The 20,087-nt window shown below is 42.1% G+C and overlaps 1 protein-coding gene across 4 annotated transcripts in view; it reads left to right on the forward strand.

Moving 5' to 3' along the window:
- FGD3 (FYVE, RhoGEF and PH domain containing 3) overlaps positions 1-20,087 on the forward strand; it is a 96,475-nt gene that overhangs the window by 49,981 nt on the left and 26,407 nt on the right. For all 4 annotated transcript variants that reach the window (XM_088061877.1, XM_088061878.1, XM_088061879.1 and 1 more), the window contains exons 3-9: positions 1,957-2,125; positions 3,229-3,826; positions 10,283-10,372; positions 11,566-11,702; positions 12,941-13,097; positions 17,721-17,859; positions 18,619-18,677. In XM_088061877.1, coding sequence (XP_087918003.1) covers positions 1,957-2,125; positions 3,229-3,826; positions 10,283-10,372; positions 11,566-11,702; positions 12,941-13,097; positions 17,721-17,859; positions 18,619-18,677 — 1,349 coding nt within the window. The remainder of the gene's footprint in view (positions 1-1,956; positions 2,126-3,228; positions 3,827-10,282; positions 10,373-11,565; positions 11,703-12,940; positions 13,098-17,720; positions 17,860-18,618; positions 18,678-20,087) is intronic.

Consider the following 20,087-nt stretch of genomic DNA (forward strand, 5'->3'; position numbering starts at 1 on the left):
TTTTCCTGCTTCCTTTTGGTCCAGTGCAGAGTGTGTTGTCTGAGGTGATTTAGATGATTCCACTAACAGGAAAGACATCAAATGTTTGCATGGACAGCAGTGTAAATGCTTTGATATTATTGTAAAACCTTTGGGTGTTACGGATCAGGGCCAGCTTTGAAGGCTTGATGGGATATGTGGGGTAGGTTCTGACATGTCTGGCTGCTGCACTCTGCACCCTCTGTAAGGAGCACAGAACTTGTCTTTGGCTAGATGCACCAGATGGCTGTGTGGATACTTGTTTTTATATTTTATATTTTTTAAAATATTTTTACAAGGAAAAATATAGCCAGACACTCACTGGTCACATGGTGTGCACTTGAAAACCTGGTGAACATAACACAGATCTGCACCATACCATTTATATGCAAGAAGATTTTCTTTTCCTGTTTCCCTGTTATGCCTGCATAAGATAGGGCTTGTAGAGGTCTTTTCAAAATTGGACTTTAACAACTTTATTTTAGGATAGGAATTTCAGATGGTTTTGGAGATTGGGCAAATCAGTCCTCTTATAGGAAGAGGACCTGTCAAATCCTTAGAAAATTTGATTTTATTCTTTCATGCTGAAGTAAACTCAGTAATGTAAGAAGTTTAAAATCTGCCCTGTACTGAGAACTCCAAAATGCTTTAACAGCTCTTCATCACTGACCTTGGCCACTGCCTGGCTGTGACTGCTATGGCAGCTGCCCATCTGCTAGAGCAGGGCAGACATCTGGGCTGATGTGGATCTTAAAACAGATGCAAAGCCTTCTGTAAGAAAGGGACAATTGGAATTGACTTTCTGGGTGCATATGCTTCTGTTTGTGCTCCTAAAGCAAGTAATATTCAGAATAGTTGTTAACTCAAGCCCCGTTATAGTGCTGGTCATGTGTGCCAAATGGATGATCAGAGTCAGAAATGGTTGAAAGAAACTGTTCTAGAAAATGTTTTTTAATACAACATGTAGTTAGAATTTCCTCATGTAACCTGTCAACTGCTTGGATAGTCTAGGGAGCACACTTGGCAGTGCTACTCCATGCAGTGTGTGCTTTGGGAACAATCCCACAGCCAGTTTTCCTGCCTTCCAGTGTCAGTCCCAGCAGCTATGGGAGTTGCTTTCCCTGTATGAAACCACGACAGCATGGGAACCTGTTGCCATGAGTTACTGCCTGTGTGTGATAAATCCTTTACTCTGCAATCAATGGAAGATCTGAACAAATTGTTTAAAATGACATTACATTTTAATGCCCTTTTTTTAAATACTGTATTAAACTTTGTACCTTGGCCTCCTTTTGAGTCCTGAAGCGGAATGTGAGTGTTCTTACAGTACTTGTTTTATTTATACCGTACACAACTCAACATAGAACCAAAAGAGGAAGGAAATTTGTGAAGACTACTATACCACAGACAAGAAGGGGGGAGGGAGAATGAGAGGAAGAAAAGCCATTATGTTCAGCCTGTGGCATTTTGGACCAAGCAAACACAAGGCACTGAAATCCATGCTGGGGCTGGGTTTTGATGGTTTATTTTGGGATGTGGTTCATCCCTCTGCCTTTTTTTTCCCCCCAATATGAGATTCAATGGGGTGCCAGAATTTTGAGAAGTCATGGAAGGGGAAGCTCATTAGTGTGATTGAGATGGCAAGCAAACTTGCAAACTGAAGTGTAAGCTGTGCATCCTGTTTGGTAATGAGGAAGCAGTGCAGTGCTGCAAGCCACTCAGTTTGTTAGCACGGCTAAGCCAGCTGTAGAAACACAAAATAGAAGCCTGACATTTTTCTTTAGCAGCTTGCTTTGGTGTAAGCAATACCTCAGGACTGCACCTGTGCCACTTACAACGAAGGAGGAAAGAATGCATACCTCTCAGTCTGGATTTTGTTTCCAGTTTAGGATAAAGAAAATGGAGATTTATCCTGTTTTTTCCCTTCTCTTTCATTAGTACCTCCTAAACCTGTCCATCTCAAACCTGGGCAGGAAAGAATTCCTCCTGCACCATCTCGGCCTTTGCCAGCTGATCCCAAGTCATCAAGGAGCTTAGCACCTGGAGAGGAAGAAATACCAGTATCAGCAGGAGTCAACACGCTCATTGAGAAATTTGAAAGTATTAGGTAAATATGGCTTTGAGAGATCTACTCTCCCTTTTCTGCATTTTTAACTTAGAATATAACAGTAGAAAACATTAACTGTGATGATCACATGGAAAGTCCTCTTGGGATGTTTTCTACTGCAAGTGCAAAGCTTCACTGAAGTCAAAGTATCTTTTTAATAAATATTTAAATTTTAATAAATATTTTAATAAGCTGCAAATTTTTATTTGTAACATACAGTTATGCTTAAGGAGCTTAAGACCTACAGAATTTGGTAAGATTCTAACAGAGGCAAGTAGCCCACAATCTGCTTTCAGTAAGTTGGTTCAATATGGGAATTGCAGCATAGGAACTTGATTGTTATGATATGAAATAATTGAGTTTTCTGTCTGAGATACAATAAACATCAGCTCTTGCTTCTTGGAGGCAGGGAAGGGTATAGAGTACTGTGAAACAATGCCATGTGCAACAGCAGCTGTTCTGAAACTTTGCATATGAAAGACTCTAAATTGGATAAAATACATGTATTTTGATGTAAAACCAGCTCATTTTACAAACACATGAAATATTTCCCTGAAAAACAAATCTGCCTGATGGAGCTAAGTGATGGGGTTTTTTTCACAAAGAGGGCGATGGAGAGAGGCACCGTACTGTGCCTTGTAGTTTTATCACCCAGGTGAATCTGTTGTGTTTCAAAAAGGAAAAGCAGTGCCTTCTCATGCTGCAGTGCACCCTCTCTGGCAGAAAATGCCTTGCCACAAAGACTTTGCTCTGTTGAAGAATGAGAGTTCCTGTTTAAATGAGCCCAGAACCAATTGCTTCTTTTTAGAGGCGATTCCTTCTTCTCTGAGCCCTCAAACCAGACTGTTCTTCAAGGTGGCATGGAAAGCACTAAAGGCCCAGGATTCTGGTGCTGCCATTTCAGTCGAGTGCAGGGGTGTTGTTTTTTCATTGGATGTTGTTGGGTGATCATTATTATTGCAATGTGCACACTTTTACCTTCTGGGATTGTCAGTGGGGTGCAAGAAATACAACTTGAATCAAGGACAGTCAGACCCTCCCTTGCAGGGCACTTGTGAAACCCGAGTGTTAATATGATTGTGGTGCATTCTCTCCACCCACAGGCAACCTGTACATATTCTTCAAAGAAACCAGCTAAATTTGGCTCTTAAGATGGAACCTGGCCTGGACTCATCCAAGCAGACGAGCTTGTGTGACTGTGACACAGCAGCTTCTGGTGGCTCTTCCACAAGTGACAAAACTGAATTGGATGAGGCCGAGCCCAATGTACCGTGCAGCACGGATCTGACTAACACAGACATCATGAAAATTAAAGAGCTGAGCATAGGTGACAACAAAAGCCATGAAGACTGTACTGCTGTGACTGTGAGCAAAGAGCCCCAAGAAGAGCTTGGCAATAAAGACTCAAGTGCAGAACTGAATGGGAGTGGTAAAATTCCCAACAGAGACAGCGGCATTGACAGTCCTTCTTGTAGTGTGGCTGGGGAAACGTTCCCCAGTGAAGAAGGGGCAGAGCAGAGGAAGCCCAGCATGGCTGGGAACCCAGGAGAGGTGGAACCTGACAGTAAGGGCACCAAACCTTCCTCTGTAGAGCAGAAGAGAGACTCCATGCAGGATGAGGACAGTGACATTGATGAAGGAAGCAGTGAGGAGCAAGAGATAGCAGAAGTGCCAAAGTTAGAGTATTTGGATGTAAACAAGGTAAGACAGCTTGTTCCTTACTATTGAGCATTCAGAAACCAGTTCTTGACATCACACATTGTTTGGATTATTTGCTTGGCTGGTTTTTCCTCAAAGGATCATGATAGGTCAGTATTATTTCCTGCTTTATGCAGGTCCTAACTTATTCCTGACCTAGACAGTCTTTTAGAAAGGTTCCCAGCTTGCTTTTAAAGGTTTCATGTCAGAGAATCCATCACAGCCAGAGGTAAGCTGTTGAAATTCAAATACTTTTGTAGATTGAGACTCCCAAGTTGTGTTTGTTGTTTGGGTTTGTCTAGGTTCAGCTTGCTAGAGCATGTTGTATTCTGTGGATCTTCATGTTATTCAGAGAGTTAATTGTAAAGTGCATCTTGCAGGGTCAGGACCTTGCAAACAGGCAGGATCAGAATCTTGTCTCACACAGAATTTAGACTGGTTTTTTTTTGTAGAAATCTGTGCTTTTGTTGGTGTGACCACTTCTGGAGTGCAAAGAAGTTGTTTTAATGTTGTTTTATGTTGTTTAAAGTTGTTTTATGTCAAATTATTCTTCAGGAAACTGAAGTGGGAAAAGAGATTTTTCTTTGATTCCAAACTAATGTAGTCCAGGCTCTTGTGTATTTGCAGCAGCTATGTAAGATTAATGACAGATTCCTTTGATTATCAGCTTATCAGGACAGTTATTTTTAGAAAAAGCGCTGTTAAAAGGGATTTGACTTTTCCAGAAAAAAACCCCAAGAATATTGCAAAATATCTGCAAAATGTTCCACTTTTTGCACTTTTTATTTGTATTTGGGGGTGTTTGGTTTTGTTAGTTTTTCCCCCCCCACCAAGCCATCATGACAGTAAAGTTAATATTTGGGATTTTTGTGTTTTGAAGGATATGATAAGCAGCTGCAGCTAATGATCTGTAGCTAGTGAAGTGCAGCATCCACACCTCAGTTTGTACAAATTTGAGTGGTTCTGTTGAAATCACCAAGCAGATCATGATTTGTGTCTGTCAAGCACTTGTCCCTTGGGAAATGTGAACATTAGAATGCATTTCTTAGATTTAGGTCAATCATCTGGTGACTATAAAAGAGAGATGAAAATGGCAAACAAGTTCTCAGAGCTTGACAAGTGTGTTTATACATACATAGACATGCTGTGACATACTTTAATTATTTTATATTCAAAATGGGTATGTATGTGCATGTGTGCCACTGAAATATTATTTAAAAGATATGTTATTAGTTGCAACAGGCCAGGAAGAAACCAAAGAATTGTAGAATTTCCTGAGTTGGAAAGAACCCATAACAATCATCAAAGTCCAACTTCTGGAAAATAATACATTACATTGAAAAAAATCTTTAATCTGGTAATTAAATTTACAGTTTGGACTAGGAATGCTGTATCAAACCAACTGTGACAACCCCAAGCTAAACACTTTACCATATGATTAAGAAGTTCTTTGTTGACAAATGCCAATGTTCTGTAAGACATCGATGATTTGATGGCTGTTTTTAAGTCTTGTTAGGTTAAGTGTCCATATAGTAGGAAATAAAGATGACAAAACACAGAATTATGAGGTTGTAATTCTCTGGAGCTCACCTGGTGAATTTATGAGAGAGGTATCTCCAGAAGAAAACACATCTGTTTTGGTTTTTTTATATTACCCTTCTTCCTGAGGTGCATTTATGTGATGCAGTGCAGGTTTTCCCTGGCAGTTTGAGTTGATTTCTCCATCTGAAAGGCAGTTTGGAGTTTACCAAGCTACACTAAGTCACCTTGTTTTTGCAGTCACATAGAGCAGGAAGGCTGAGAGAGCAGCTGCCTCTTCTTCAGTGTAAAGATTGTGCCCTCTTCTGGGAGCACATTGGGGGAAACCAATTTCTGTGTCAAGTGTCCACATAAAACCACAGAATCATTATGGTTGGAAAAGGCCTCCAAGATCATTGAGTCTAACGCTGATCTAACACTCACAGGTCCACTACTGCACTGTGTCCCTAAACACCACATTTACCTGGTTTTTGAGCACTTATGGGGTGGTGCCTCCACCACTTCCCTGGCCAGCCTCTTCCAGTGCCAGACCCTTCAGTGAAGAAACTTTTTCCAGATACTCAATCTAAACCTCCCCTGGCACAACTTGAGGTCTTTCCCTGCTGCAGATTTGGGGCACTATGGACTCAGGGTTGGAGTGAAGGGCTATAGCTTCCAGCAAGGACAACTAATGTGATTCAAAGTTGACTTGTTCCACAGTTATTCTTAGGCTGGAATTTCACATCACTCTTGACAAAACTGATCATTTTCTTGCTTGAAGGAAGAGAGGAGAATTCATTTGGCATCAGCTGCTGGCTTGGGAGCTGGGGAGAGCTCATCTCCTTCAGAAAGCCTTAAGCTGGGAGAGAGTGTGTTTTTCCTGCATTCCCCCTCCTACCCCTAGTACCAGGCTTTGCAGATGCACCATGAAGGTAACCAGTAGTCTCATTAAATATGAAACCTGTTATAATTGGAGGAGAATGCATAAGTACAGCTGCAGAGTGATTTAATGATGGCTCAGTAGCTCCTAGGATATCAGGGTAAGTGAAGCTCATGAATAACCATTCTTTTCTACTTCAGTTATCTCTCCATCTTCCACCCAAGCTTGCACACAGCCCATGGCTGGGGAAGGTAACCTTGCCTGATGTGTGACTGGTGTTGTTTCATTTAGTCTAGGTTAGCTATGCAGTGACATGGCTTTCTTTAGGAGTCTGTAGAAGTCTAACAGGGCTCATTATGAGCACAAACCATGTTTTAAAATCTCAGGAGTGACTTACTTACTGAGATTTCCAGTTATTTTATCAAAATAAAAATGAGCCAAGGGGAGCTTATTAGTTTTGATAATGTCTCAGAAAATGTCAGGAGCGCCAGGAAGTGATGCTGGAGTAACCTGGATGGTTACAAAGAAAAGAAGTGACATGAAAGTGAGACTGAAGGACTGTCACACTCCAATGTCCCAAGACTTCTGCTGACTGCCTGGAGAGCCTGAGTAATGCTTCTGGGAGGGGTATCAGTGCTTCATAGCTTTTTATTTAGGTATTTTTTCACTAAGAGTAATATATGTTCATTTGTCATCACCAAAAAATGCTTTTCTCCCTCTGTCCTGCTTCCTGCTGTGTAAATAGTAACAATTGACTCCCACATGGGTCCCATGCATTCATGGACACATGCTTCCATTCTGCCTGTACATGGCTGGAGTTTCACATCTGATTTCATAGTGCAGTGTGTGTTGTAAAATTTGGCCTGCAGTCCTGCTACTCAGACCTTTGGGTGAGATTAGCTCCATGTATATTCTGAAAAAAAAGTCCATATGTCAATGTTTTAGTCATAATGTTGGTTGAGAAAATTCAGATATGCCATCATCATCATCATCATCATCATCATCATCATCATATTTGGTTTAAATATCTTAATGAAAATGTGATTTCAGTGCAACAAAGACAGCCAAGCACAGGATAACTTCTCCATATTGTTTTCGGAATTGTTGAGTAGGAAGTGATCCATAATGTTTCTGAGACTTTTTGTGTTCTGTGCAGAGCTGACTGGTGGGATTTTGAAGTATAATCATGTATGATTTTATCCTAAGCTCTACCCCAGCAGCTCTCTTGCAAGATTTGCTGAAAGCCCTGTGTGAGACAGATGCTGACTGAATGTAGTTGTGCACACCCATTGTATGAAAAATGGTTGCAAGATTTGAGGTGCAAATGCATTCCAAGTATGAATCTGACCTTCATGAGAAACTGGTTTTGTTTGATTTCAGGCTGTTGTTTCCTTTTATTTAAAAAGCTTTATGGACAGTTGCAGCTGAAAATGAATTTTTGAATCTTCCACAAAGAAGTGGAAGTGCATCAGGCTGCTTCAAGCACTGGAGTGAACTTTCTGTGTTATGAAGTCAACACTTCAGTTTTCTCATCCTTCTTGTCACCCCACCAGCCACACTGTTCCACCCAGCCTCTGTGAGGTTCTAGTGATGGCTGCACAGGAGATGCTGTGGCTGTGCCAGGAGCACTGCACAAAGCAGAGCATAATCTCAGTTTGCAGATTTATCTTTCTCTTTAGAAACATGGACCATGAAATATCTCATTCCTAGTGAACTGGATGATGGCTCGGGCTTTGTTAAAGCTATCCTGCCATGGCACAAAATGGAGTTAGAAGAATGGGACTGCCTCACATTTAATTAATCTACAATTTCATTTAAAATGTTATGCCCATTGAAAGGCAAATATGTTGCAAATTTGTCTGAAAAGTGTTCCTGTCTCCCTGCCTAGCAGAGAGAGCAACTGAAGATAGAGTCACTCTGTAAAACTGAGCTCAAGCTGAGTCTATTCAGCCCTTGTTTGGTATTTAAGCTAATGTCAGCAAGTTTTCTTGAAATATAAACTGAATTGCAGATGGTGAAGGTCAGGAGGTCAAAAAGCGCCTGTGTTATGTAAAGATTTACTTCTGAGTACAAATGCATTTGGTTGGAAATAAGTATTTTTCCAATTCTGAATTCAAACAACTCAAAGTGTGCTGTTGGTGGCTGGCATGCCAGCTGGTGACATCAGTACCTTTCATTTGAGCGTTCCTTTGTGCCCAGCAAAACCAGCAGATGAATTCTTTTCTCAGTGAGAAATCCTTGTAGTTACTGGATTTGACTGGCCAGCAGTGCACTTCAGTGTAAACTTTAATAAGATGTCTTTGCTTGGAACAATTCCAAAACTTATTGTGCTGTGATTTTTTTTCTCCTCCCCTAAATATTAATGCACATTGAACAGAGGAGGATATTGTGTAGCATGTTGAAAGAGCTTGAAAGAATATTTGAATTGACTTGGAATAATTGGAGAGGCAGGGCAGAGAGTCTCCATGTCAAAACTTTGCTCATGGCATCTTCAGGTTTGCCTACCTTCAGATTTGTGCCTGGAAAAAGATGGCTTGTTTCAAAGGAGATCTGATGTTGCTTCAAATAAAGGAAAGCTATTCACTTTCCTTCAATAATACATCATGGAGCTGTGGGTGCATCATACCAAGTGACATCTCATTCCATGTAGGATAACTGTGGGTCTGATTTGTTGGAGTTCATGGCTTGCTTTGAAAAGCCTTTGAGGATTTCAGTTGTACTGCAGTTTGTCTGAGTGTGTGTGGAGGGCAGGTGTTTAAATGTTTCTCATAAACTTTATTTGGAAACAAAATAGAGTGATGTTGAAGAAGCTTAAAGAGAGCCTTTATTTGGTGTTTTCCAGCAATCTGATGGTGACCCACAGGGTTATATCTGGAAGTCCTTGCCCCAAATGTGAGCACCAGAGACAGGCATTTGGGCTGGAGTTACTGGTGTCAGGCCCAGATGCTTCCTGAACTGGAAATTGCCCCATGTGTTTAATAGACTTCAGCTGAATTTTTCCTCTGTGGATATTTCTGGTTCTTTTGTGAATCTCTATGAAGGTTACTGCTGGCAGTGCAGTGTTGCTTGAGGAAGCAGCCCCTGAAGCAGCACCTTGGTGATTTTATTTGATGCCCTTCAGTTTTCCCATAGAAATAGTGATTAATTGCACCCAGTCAATGTTCTCCAGTTCAGGAATCATTAATGCACCTCTTCATTGCATGTCTTTTTTTCTGGATCCAGCCCAGTGTAGTTTCCTTACATTTGATCATCCTTGCTGCCCATTTTCCATGCTTGTATTCCTGAATACAAGCCAGCCAATGCTCTGTTCTGGACTGCTTTCATTTTATTTAGGCATGGTGTTTAAAGTCTAACACTTAAAAAGGTTGTTGGAAAGCTCAAGCCTGTATTCTGGTAATTCAGGTATTTTGAAGCACTTAGTGAGTGAAGGGTCTCTTTTGGCTGAACTGTGCCTAAAGTCAGTGTTTTATAACTGTATTTAGAGTTTTAAAGTAGTCTTTTCTCATTTTATTTTTTTAAAATGAGCTTAATGAAAGGCTTCACTGAGTGATTTGGGTTACCTTGCTGAAAATTCTTTCCAGGGAATTGGCCTGTGTTTAAAGCTGCACAAAAATCTTAGAAATATGCCATAGAGAGTAATGCTGTGCTGGCAAAGATAGAAATCTGGTCAAATAGCCTGGTTTTGATTTTAGTTACAGGACCTGACTCCAAAAAGGAGAACAGTTGATTTACAATCTATTGCCTTGTTTTTCAAATAGACTAGACTTATTTACAGGTTTAGAGGATGTTTCTGGTTCTTTTTATAAAGCCATAATAAATTCAAGTGATGTCCTGACCAGCCACTGATTGCATTACTAATTGCTCTTTCAGAAAAAAACATTAAAAATGTCTCTGGAGCAGAGTGATCTTTTGAGAGATGTGGAGCGGATTCTGAAATGTGTTAACCTCTTTCACTCTGCTGGTAGGGATTTTGGACACTGACAAAATGAAAACCAGCACAGTTAGTGGAATTTAGGCATGGAGATGCAGATGGATTATGTCATTTGTAACTTTTTTTTCAGTGTACAGAGCCCCAAAAGCTTTTCAACATCGCCAATGAGCTGCTCCACACGGAGGAAGCGTATGTTAAAAGACTCCATCTCTTGGACCAGGTAATTCCATTTTGAATTAACTTTCATTTCTTTTCAGTGGGCAGTAATGACATCTCCTGTCCATTGCCTAAGCTGTAGCTCAATAGAAATGCTGTGTGTGGGTGGAAGATGGAGTTTGTTTGCCAGGCTGTGTGCTGAGGGTCCCAGAGGCGAGCTTTGGGCAAGAGGGTTCTCTGAGAAGGAGCCAGAGGTTTGGGATGGCAGGAAGGGAGATGGGAAAGCCCAAGACACAGACACTGCCAGCATTTGGTTCCTCCCTGGGTGTATGGGGAGAGGAAATCACAGGGACATTGAAGGCACTGAGAAATGATGAAATCTGTGATTGCTCTTTGATGGGCAAGAAGTTGAAGTTTTACTAAAATCAGGCCACGTGTGTCAGCCCCATGCCTCCAGCAAACTATTTCTTTACTGCTGTGTTTTGTAATTGTTGTCCATCACGTTTACACGTGGGGATGATGTGAAACTGGTGTGATGAGTCTGAACTTTCTTTCCCATAGACTTTGAGTTGATGCTACACAATTCAGGCATTTCTATAATTATCTCAAAGAAAAAACCCATGAATGTGCAAGACAGAAATAAAAATGGGGATGAGACACATTGCTAGCCAAGTGCTTTTTAAAAATGAGTAGAAGGAAAAAAAAGAGAGAAAATTGTCACCTGGCTAGAAATGTTAGAAGCTCTAACTTGGAGAACCCTTCACCCTACAACTCTTGGAGCTCTATGGAAGACTTAGAGTGTTTGTAAGAGATGAACAGAGACTGTTTCTAGACCACAGAAATCTAGGGAATGTCTTTTTCCCTTTTTTTCAGTGTAATTTTTCCTATTGAGAAAAACCCAATCACATGGTTAATTTTGCTTTGTGTAAACATCAGTAAATGCTTTTCAGGGACTGGATGTTCTTTGCAGCTTGCACTCCCAAATATGAGATGTCTGATCTTCTCAGTTATTTCAATCTTTTTTGAATTGCAGCTCAGATTTTCCTAGTTTTTTCTATAGCCTGTAGTGATATATCTAACCCTGGTTGACAGTGGGCTTAAGTTTTGTGAACCTCCTGAAGACTCCAAGGCTGCCAGGGGTCAAAATCTGCAGCTCTGTTCTAAGCAGTCAGCTTTGAAAAATTGCAATCTAAAATCAGCATGTCTAGGACTGTTTTTTGCTAAAAAATGTTGGTACTGTCTTGTTGCCTTCTGCAGGTTTTTTGCACTAAATTGTCTGAAGCAGGGATTTCATCTGATGTGATAACAGGCATCTTCTCAAATATTTCTTCCATCTACTGTTTCCATGGACAATTTCTTCTTCCTGAGCTCAAAACAAGAATTACACAAGAATGGTAGGTAGCTGTCATTACAATTATTTTCAAAATACATTTTCGAGAAACTGTAGCAACCATAAGGGCTAGTCTAATTCCAAATTTTTTATTGTTTAATGCAGTAGTTACATTAGTTATATAATATGTTAATGTGAAGTCTCTCAAACATTTCTGACTTAAGGAGTAGGCCTGAGCACTCAAAATTTCCAGAATACATTGTGAGCACTTTTTCAGTTCAAAGTTATTGCCAGAGCTGTTTTCCTTACTGCATTCTCACTCTCCTATTATTGCAGTACTATGAAATTACAGTACTAGGAAGGAATGAAATTGCTTGTCTTGGCTCCAAAGCTGAAAGAAATATTTTCCAATACCAATTAAAATTTGGCTACTATAACAAGTTGCAGGTGGGACTTGTTGATTTTTGAGGTCTTTTCCAACCCTAATGATTCTGTGATTCTGTAAGTTGTAGATAAGGCAGAAATGCAGTGATAGGTAGAAAGGTTAATTGTAAGTCAGATGTAGGAAACCAAATTTGAGGTGACAAATGGGCTGCATGGTGTCCTGCAGTCCCACGTACCCTGGCTGACCAAGACAGCACCAGAGCTTGCCTCTCTCTTGGCTGAGTCCAGTCTTCACATGCTCATCAGTGAACAGAAGGAATAAATGTGTGCCTGACTTGCACTTGCAGGGATAACTGTAACAAAGGGGAAGAGAAGTGCAGAGTCTGGGAGTCAGAAGAGGACAGAAGCTTGGCAGCTGGCTAAAGACAGTCTTGCACAGGCAGACTGGGGGAGAATGGCTGGCTCTCTGCCTGGCAGTGACTCTGCAGGAGAGAGATTTGTGCCTAATGCTGCACAGCCTGGGCTTACTGGCCCCTGGGGCTCTGAACTGAACCATCTCCTTGCATTAAAACCAATTCAGATGTTTGAGTATGGTGGAAAAGGTTATTTTTGATAAGTACAAGTTTCCCACGAGATTTTGTGCTGGGCAGAAGAGATATGTACACGTAGTCAGTCTGCTCTTCACTTAAGACAGTGAGGGCAGAAATGTCATCCCTTTTACATCAGGATTCAGGTTGGAAGTTTCATCTAGGATATTGTATAGATTACCTTAAACTAAACTTAGCCTGTTTTGATTGCACATATGTGTAAGTGCTTGGGATGTGGGAGACAGCTGTGGAAATCTCACAGCTGTGTTTTCTCTCTGAAGATACCATTGATTTCCAGAGATTTCAGTACTTACCTGTCTCTTTACCATAGGAGTGTCAACCCACGGCTGGGAGATATCCTGCAGAAACTTGCTCCTTTTCTGAAAATGTATGGAGAATATGTAAAGAACTTTGACAGGGCCATGGACATAGTGAACACATGTATGCAGCGGTCCTCTCCCTTCAAAGATGTTGTTCAGAATATACAGGTATGTTGTTAATTGGTACGAATAAGACTTGAGATTGTAATGGTTTAGGAATGATACTCCACAGTTTAGAGACTCCAGTACCACACTGCCACTCCTTTGTTTCCCCTCTCTTCCCTTTTTCCCTGCCCCTTCCCCTGGAGCATCTGAAGAGGAGAGCTGGAGGCACAAAAGGGAAAAATCGTGGGTTGAGGTAAGAACAGTTTACTGGAAACACCAATGAGATAAGAAAACAAACAGTAAAAGCAATAATATTAATAATAAAAATAAAAGTGTACTAAAGAGAGAGTGCAGAGCTCAATCCAGCTGCAGCCACGTCACCCAAACCACTCCCTCCAGTCAGTGTGCCACACTTGCTCCACCATAAGGAACCTTCTCCTCTGAAGTGAGATCCTCTTCCAGCCTGGCGATGACCTGAGGTGTTTTCCAGTAACACTGGGGCCCTGGCCACACCCCCTCCTGCCTACTGGAAAAAATTAAGTTTCTGCTGGCCGGAATCAGGAGTGAGAGATCTTCACTTTATTCAGTGTGCTTATTTGTTTCCCAGTCCATGGACTGGGAAAACAAACACCTTGTCAAGATAATAAGACACTAATACTAAAAATACACAATTTCAGTGTCATTTCTTTCTTCTCTTTTGCTGGTATACGGATGTCACACAAGCTTGATTTTTTTGGTTTCGTTTTTGTTTTGTTTTGTTTTTTTTTTATTTAATTTAATTTTTAATATGGCTTTAAACTGACAGAGGGCGGGGTTAGATGGGATATTGGAAAGTAATTCTTCCCTGTGAGGGTGGTGAGGCCCTGGCATAGGCTGCCTGGAGAAGCTGTGGCCCATCTCTGGAAGTGTTCAAGACCAGGCTGGATGGGGCCTGGAGCAACCTGGGACAGTGGATGGGGGTTTGGACTGGATGGTCTTCAAGGTCCCTTCCAACCCAAACCATTTCACAATTCTGTGATTTAAGAGGAGTATCAGAAATCACAGAATGAAACTTCACCCTTGGCCAAGCAATTCTGACTCTTTTGGATTTGTCTTCCTTAGTTCTAACTTTAATTTTTTTTTTTTAATAAATACATTTCCATTCTGAGGTGGGTGTGCTTAAGTTTGGATGTGTCACTGACCACACCTGCTGTTTGTCTAGTTTTTCTGAGGCTTCCAAAGTGGCATACTGCTCCTGGGATCACAGCTCCACGGGAGGATGCTTTACACAGGTTTTCACGTGTTTTCTCATGATTACACAAAAAGCTGCGCAGTGAGAGGGGAAGAGCTCCAGTTACGCTGATGTCTTCATAAAACTGCTCTATCCTGCTCGTCCCCTGGGCCAGCTGAAGGGATGCAGGCTCCAGCACACTCATGCCAGTCCTGGGAAAGCAGACACCATCCTTCAGGAGGGGAGGGCTGGCAAGGAGTGGGTTAAGCTGAGCAGGGAGCACAGCTGCCTGCCCTAAATGGGGGCTGGGGGCCTGAATGACTGTGGCTGGGCCAGCTGTCAGGAATCAAGTAATCCCCTAGCAAGCTGGGAGAGGAGAGGCCCTGTGTGGAGGTTTAGGGCTGTGTCAGAGACTCAGAAGTTTGGAGAAGCAAGGACTGGGGGAGGTCATTTCCTGCTATGCTGCTGCTCCACATGGCCTTTTCTTACTCTTTTTCTGCCTGTACCCATCCTGCTCCCGCTAAGGGCATGCACACCAGCGCTGTGTTTTGCTGTCCTCAGCTTGTGGCAAGCCATGACTTTCTGCAGGGTAAATCCATCTGGGACTGTTTTTCCTACAGCACAGGCAACTCCCTTCTCCAGAATTCACCTGTCTCTTCCCACCAGCCAGCTTCCAACACAAATTACGTGTGTCACCTGTCAGTCTGCACTGGTTCCAGGCCATGGGCAGCTCTGCTGTTGCTTGAGCAGAGCTCTTGCCAGGCAGTGTGGGCACTGGCAATACAGGCAGCCTGCTGATGGCAGAATTGCACTGGAGGATATTCACACCTGCACAGCACCTTTTGCTTTGTTTTGCTCTGTTGCTCAGTGATCATAGGTGTAGGAGGCAGAGATTGGACCTAGAATGCTTAGACCACCCATCTGACATATCTCTGCACTATCAAAAGCCACGATATTTTCAGCACACCAGTTGGAGTGTGTTGTGATCCTTCAGGGATGCACTGTCTACCTAAGCTGCTAATGGAATAGTGTATATATAATATACAGGTTAATGCATTCACTGTTACTAATCATGTTAAATTAGGGAAAGCAGAAAACAAAAATCAAATGTTACTTATAAGCTGATGACTGTGACTTATCAAGTTTAGTCCTTTGAACTTCTGGAAGGATAGCCAATATTTTTCTCTCAGACATTCATCCCATTATCTCCTGCCTTGCTGTGAGAATGGAGTGAGTCAGCAGCATGCTGTGGGCTGGAATATTTATGAGGAAATTGCAGCTACTTGAAAGAAGTTCCTTTCTCTAAGAAACACACAGTAAAATTAACATGGTTGTAGAGAGGCTGTTTACACTAGAACAGACCACATTCGTGGGCTGATATAAAAATAATGCTGTGTAGAAGAGCCTGTGTGTGTCTGTGGTTAATATGTTGCTGTGGAGTCAGATTACTTAGCTAGCAGAAACTTCCTGTGTGCTTTAAAGCAAGTAACTGATTCTTACTGAGATTGTCATCTCTCCTCTTTTAAATAGAAATACTCTTTTGCTTCACAGGACCCTATGAAAGCAAGTACCCTGCAATACTCAGTGCCATTGTAAGCAGAGCACCTCGGTGCCTTATACAGGTTTAGTTGTTGATGTTTAGTGTAATCAGACTCAAATCTCCTCCCCTTCTTGGCCTAGTGAAAAAGAAGTAGAATTTGAGAGAGCTCTGCCTTTCAAAGCTGGTGTGTGAGCAGTGTGTCTGCTGCTCATACAGTGAGCTCTGGCAAGCAATACATCCCTGGGGGAGTTCTAATTTCATGTATTTGGGAGAACAGTGCTGCACAGGGCCATGGATGGGAAGAGCTTTTCTGAGCCTTCTGGAAGATAGTTGCATATCAGCAGAAAACACCAGACGTGGGATGAAGATTCACATAGAACCTGCTAGCTCTGATACCTGATGTCGGGCAGGAAGGCTCCACGGTCGTATCTGGAGGGGCTGGATGTGAGTGTGGTCTGAGGATGAACAAGGCCAAGTGCTGGGTCCTGTCCTTGGTCACAAGAGCCCCCTGCAGCTCCCAGCTGAGCCAGAGGGGCTGGAAAGGGCCCGGCAGGAAAGGCCCTGGGGGTGCCGGTGGCAGCAGCTGAACAGGAGCCCAGCTGGGCAAGAAGGACCAGGGCACCTTGGCCTGTTCCAGCCCCGCTGTGGCAGCAGGAGCAGGGCAGTGCCACCCCCTGTGCTGGGCACTGCTGAGGCCCCACCTCCAATCCTGGGCTCAGTTTGGAGCCCCTCACAACAAGAAAGAGCTCGAGGGGCTGGAGCGTGTCCAGAGACGGGAACGGAGCTGGGGAGGGGCTGAGGGAGCTGGGAAAGGGGCTCAGCCTGGAGAAAAGGAGGCTCAGGAGGGACCTTCAGGCTCTGCACAACTCCCTGACAGTGATGAGTGGAATAAGGACTTTACAATTAAAATTGTAAAGCAGTATGCTTTATTCCAGCTGGGACACAGGGCATCATCCACCATACACACCTCTGTGATGGAGACAGGTTTCAGGTTTAGATATTGATCCCACAAGCCCACACCTCCCTACCCACCCATTCCCTGCCCATTCTCCACCTCCTGCTTCAGATCATAATGAGTCTTCTGCGGTGCCACACCTCCTGGAGGTCAGCAGCAGATGTCTTCTGATGAAGTAAAGACGTCTTCCTCAGTGTTCACTGGCTGACCTCTGTCTCTGGGCAGGGGCAGTGGGGGTTTGGCTTTCTCCCAGGTCAGTTTGCCCTGGACAAAACTAGAAGCCTGGTTCTTGCTGGCTTCTTAAACCACAGGTTTTGCTATATGGGGTTTTCACAATATACAACTTACCTTTATGGCCTTTACCTAGCATCTGTGTTCTGTTACAAGCTGTTTCTACCTAACAAGTTACATTCCTATGTGTTCTTGCTACAAGTTGTTTCTGCCTTTAAAATAAGCTATATTTATGTCTCCCTCCACCTGCTTACACTTTATGTGCCTTTAAAATTCTGAATTTTCATAAACATACATTTTTCCCGTATCAACAGAAGGGTGGAGCCAGGGGTGGTCGGGCTCTGCTTCCAGGAAACAAAGGACAGGATAAGAGGAAATGACCTCAAGCTGTGCCAGGGGAAGGTTTAGATTGGATATTAGGAATAATTTCATGATGGACAGGGTTGTCCAGCCCTGGCACAGGCTGCCCAGGGCAGTAGTGGAATCACCACGCCTGGAGAATTTAAAAGACATGCAGATGTGGTACTTGAGGACTCGATTTAGTGGTGGCCTTGGCAATGTTATGTTTATGTTTGGACTTTATCATCTCAAGGGTATTTTCCAATCGAATGAGTCTGTTGATCCGTGATGGCTTGAGAAGCTCCTGTACACTCCTCTAGTTTTATGTGAATGGTCATTTTTCATTGCTGTTAAACACCAAAGGCAGGGAAAAAACAAACCCCTCCTGTTCTTGTTTTCTCTGCATTACAGAAACAGGAGGTGTGTGGAAACCTGACTTTGCAGCATCACATGCTTGAACCAGTGCAAAGGATTCCTCGTTATGAGCTTCTCCTGAAGGACTACTTAAAGAAACTTCCAGAAGAATCTCCAGACAGGAAAGATGCTGAAAGTACATGTAAACTCCTCTCTGTCTAACAGCACAATGAAATCTTGGGCAGTTTTTTCTTCACATGTTCAGATACTTACAACCAGGACAATGGTAGAAATGGAGATTTGAATTAATCAAATTTTTTCCAAAGGGATTTGGAATGCTTTTGGAGTTGAGAAGAAAAGGGTTGGAATGCCTGCTCTAGGAATGAAAGCAGCTTTGGCAAATAAACAGCAACAATATGTTCAAGTTTGCTATAGTAGAGCATCTAACACTTTAATGTTTAATCAGTTATGTGGCTAAGGACAAAGACAGGAGGACATCCTTGCAGTAGCCAGAGGAAGAAAGGAGGAATGGTTTTAAATTTGTATTGTATTTAAATGTGTATTTCTTGCCAAGAAAGCCAGATAGACTGTATTTATATGGTGAAACAGGAGAAATGGACTTCTCTTGATAACGAGGAGTTTTTGATCTCAGCCAAAGCAGGGTCCATGTCACCATAAGCAGGCAAGCCCTATTTTAGGAAAACAGTCTTAAAAATATGCTTGGGAAGACTGGTGATGGGTTCTTTGTCACTGTGTGCTTTGGCTCATCTAGATTTTTAGGAGAGAAAGATGAAACATAGATCAGCTGAACAGGCAGAAGTGATTGTGTCTATAATTGCTTATGTATCATCAGTTTTGAAGGAAAAACAATTCTCAGAGAGGTGAACCCATCCCCCAAGGTGCTATTAAAAGATATAATCTAGAGAATGCTTAACTATTGGTACCTTAATTGCAGAGTCACTGGAGCTGATATCAACAGCAGCAAACCATTCCAATGCAGCCATCCGGAAGATGGTGAGTAGCAATTCCAGAATGGAATTGTGATCTGACTGAAACATTTGGCTGAACTGAGGGCCTCCCATTGCAACAGGCTCAGTACAGTAACTGGAGAGGAATATCTGACTGTCAGTCAGGCTTTCAACATGTGTTGGGTGTCTGAGTTCTTTTTATTGTGAAGGCAGTTTTCTGTGGCTTTTTGGGCTTAAATTTCACTTCCCTCATTCTTAAGGACCTAATGAGTTGAAAAAGGAAGTCTTCATAAAAGACATTATTTGCTTTTCCTTGAAAAGTGTTGAAAGTATTCCGATTAGGCCCATTCACAAGGTGTCCTTGCAGATTTTCACACTGGTTTTTTTAGTCCTACAGTTCTTCAACAGAATGAAGGTTGATTTGATTTGATTTTGGCTCATCTTAAGTGCACAGAATGTGCATTTTGCATGCATCAGTAGCTTCAGAAAATGGTGCTTCAAAAGCTGTGTAGTCAGAGATGGAGATTTTGGACATTAGCACATGTTTTACATGTAGAAAAACTAGTGCATTACCATTAAAATAAATGGGCTTTATAGCTGCAGATGTTATCCCTTTGGTGCACCCGGGTGTCTCGGGACATTTTGTGTCAAACAGACCTGAAATGCTGTGTATCTGTCTTAGCACCCATTGAATATTTGGGGAAACAAGGTTTGTATTTGCTTCCCCAGCTGGTGGGGACACCATGAGACCACGTTTCCTGTGGCTGCTATGTCTGTGTAACCAGCTGATGTCTGTGTATTGTCAGTATGTCTGAAAACACAGTGAGGAAACCATCTGTTTCTATTTGAGTCTGGCATGTTCTCTTGATAAGGATATATTTTGGTGGAAATTTTTCTGGTTAACAACTTTTCCTGGGGGCTGTGTACAGTATCTCTGCAGTTATCAGGAATATGAAACAACTCTTCGGCTCATTGGTTTCTGTGTTGGTTGTTTTTTCTGTTAGTACACAAGAACCCATTGGAAAAGGCTACTTTAAAAATTTTGCTGCTTGAGGTCCAAGCCAGACTGAAAGGAAAGTGAATGCTGTAGCAAAATCTCCAAAAGTTAGTGGAGGGTTGAATTAATTGTTGGCTGTTTACTCCTGTTGTGGTGCAGTAGGAAAAATAAACCACGCTTCTGTTATTTGGTAAAGTACAGGTCTCCAATTTGGCCATTGATTTTATTGGACATTGCTTCTAAAATTCCAAAGATTAATATTTGGACTTGATCTTAGAGTTCTGTTTCAACCTTTATGGTTCTATGATACACATTTATTATTGAATGGTAATAGTCTAAAAGTATCAAATAAATTTATCTCAAAATGTCAGTAAATAGTACAATCCAAGTATAAATAATCCAGTATGACCAATCCAGAGTGGGGAATAGCACTGAAGAGTATGCAACAGGTTTTAATAT

Source organism: Pseudopodoces humilis, chromosome 13, assembly GCF_049639895.1.
Source record: "Pseudopodoces humilis isolate 2021_Gansu_Grassland_sample_001 chromosome 13, ASM4963989v1, whole genome shotgun sequence".
NCBI classification, from domain to species: domain Eukaryota; kingdom Metazoa; phylum Chordata; class Aves; order Passeriformes; family Paridae; genus Pseudopodoces; species Pseudopodoces humilis.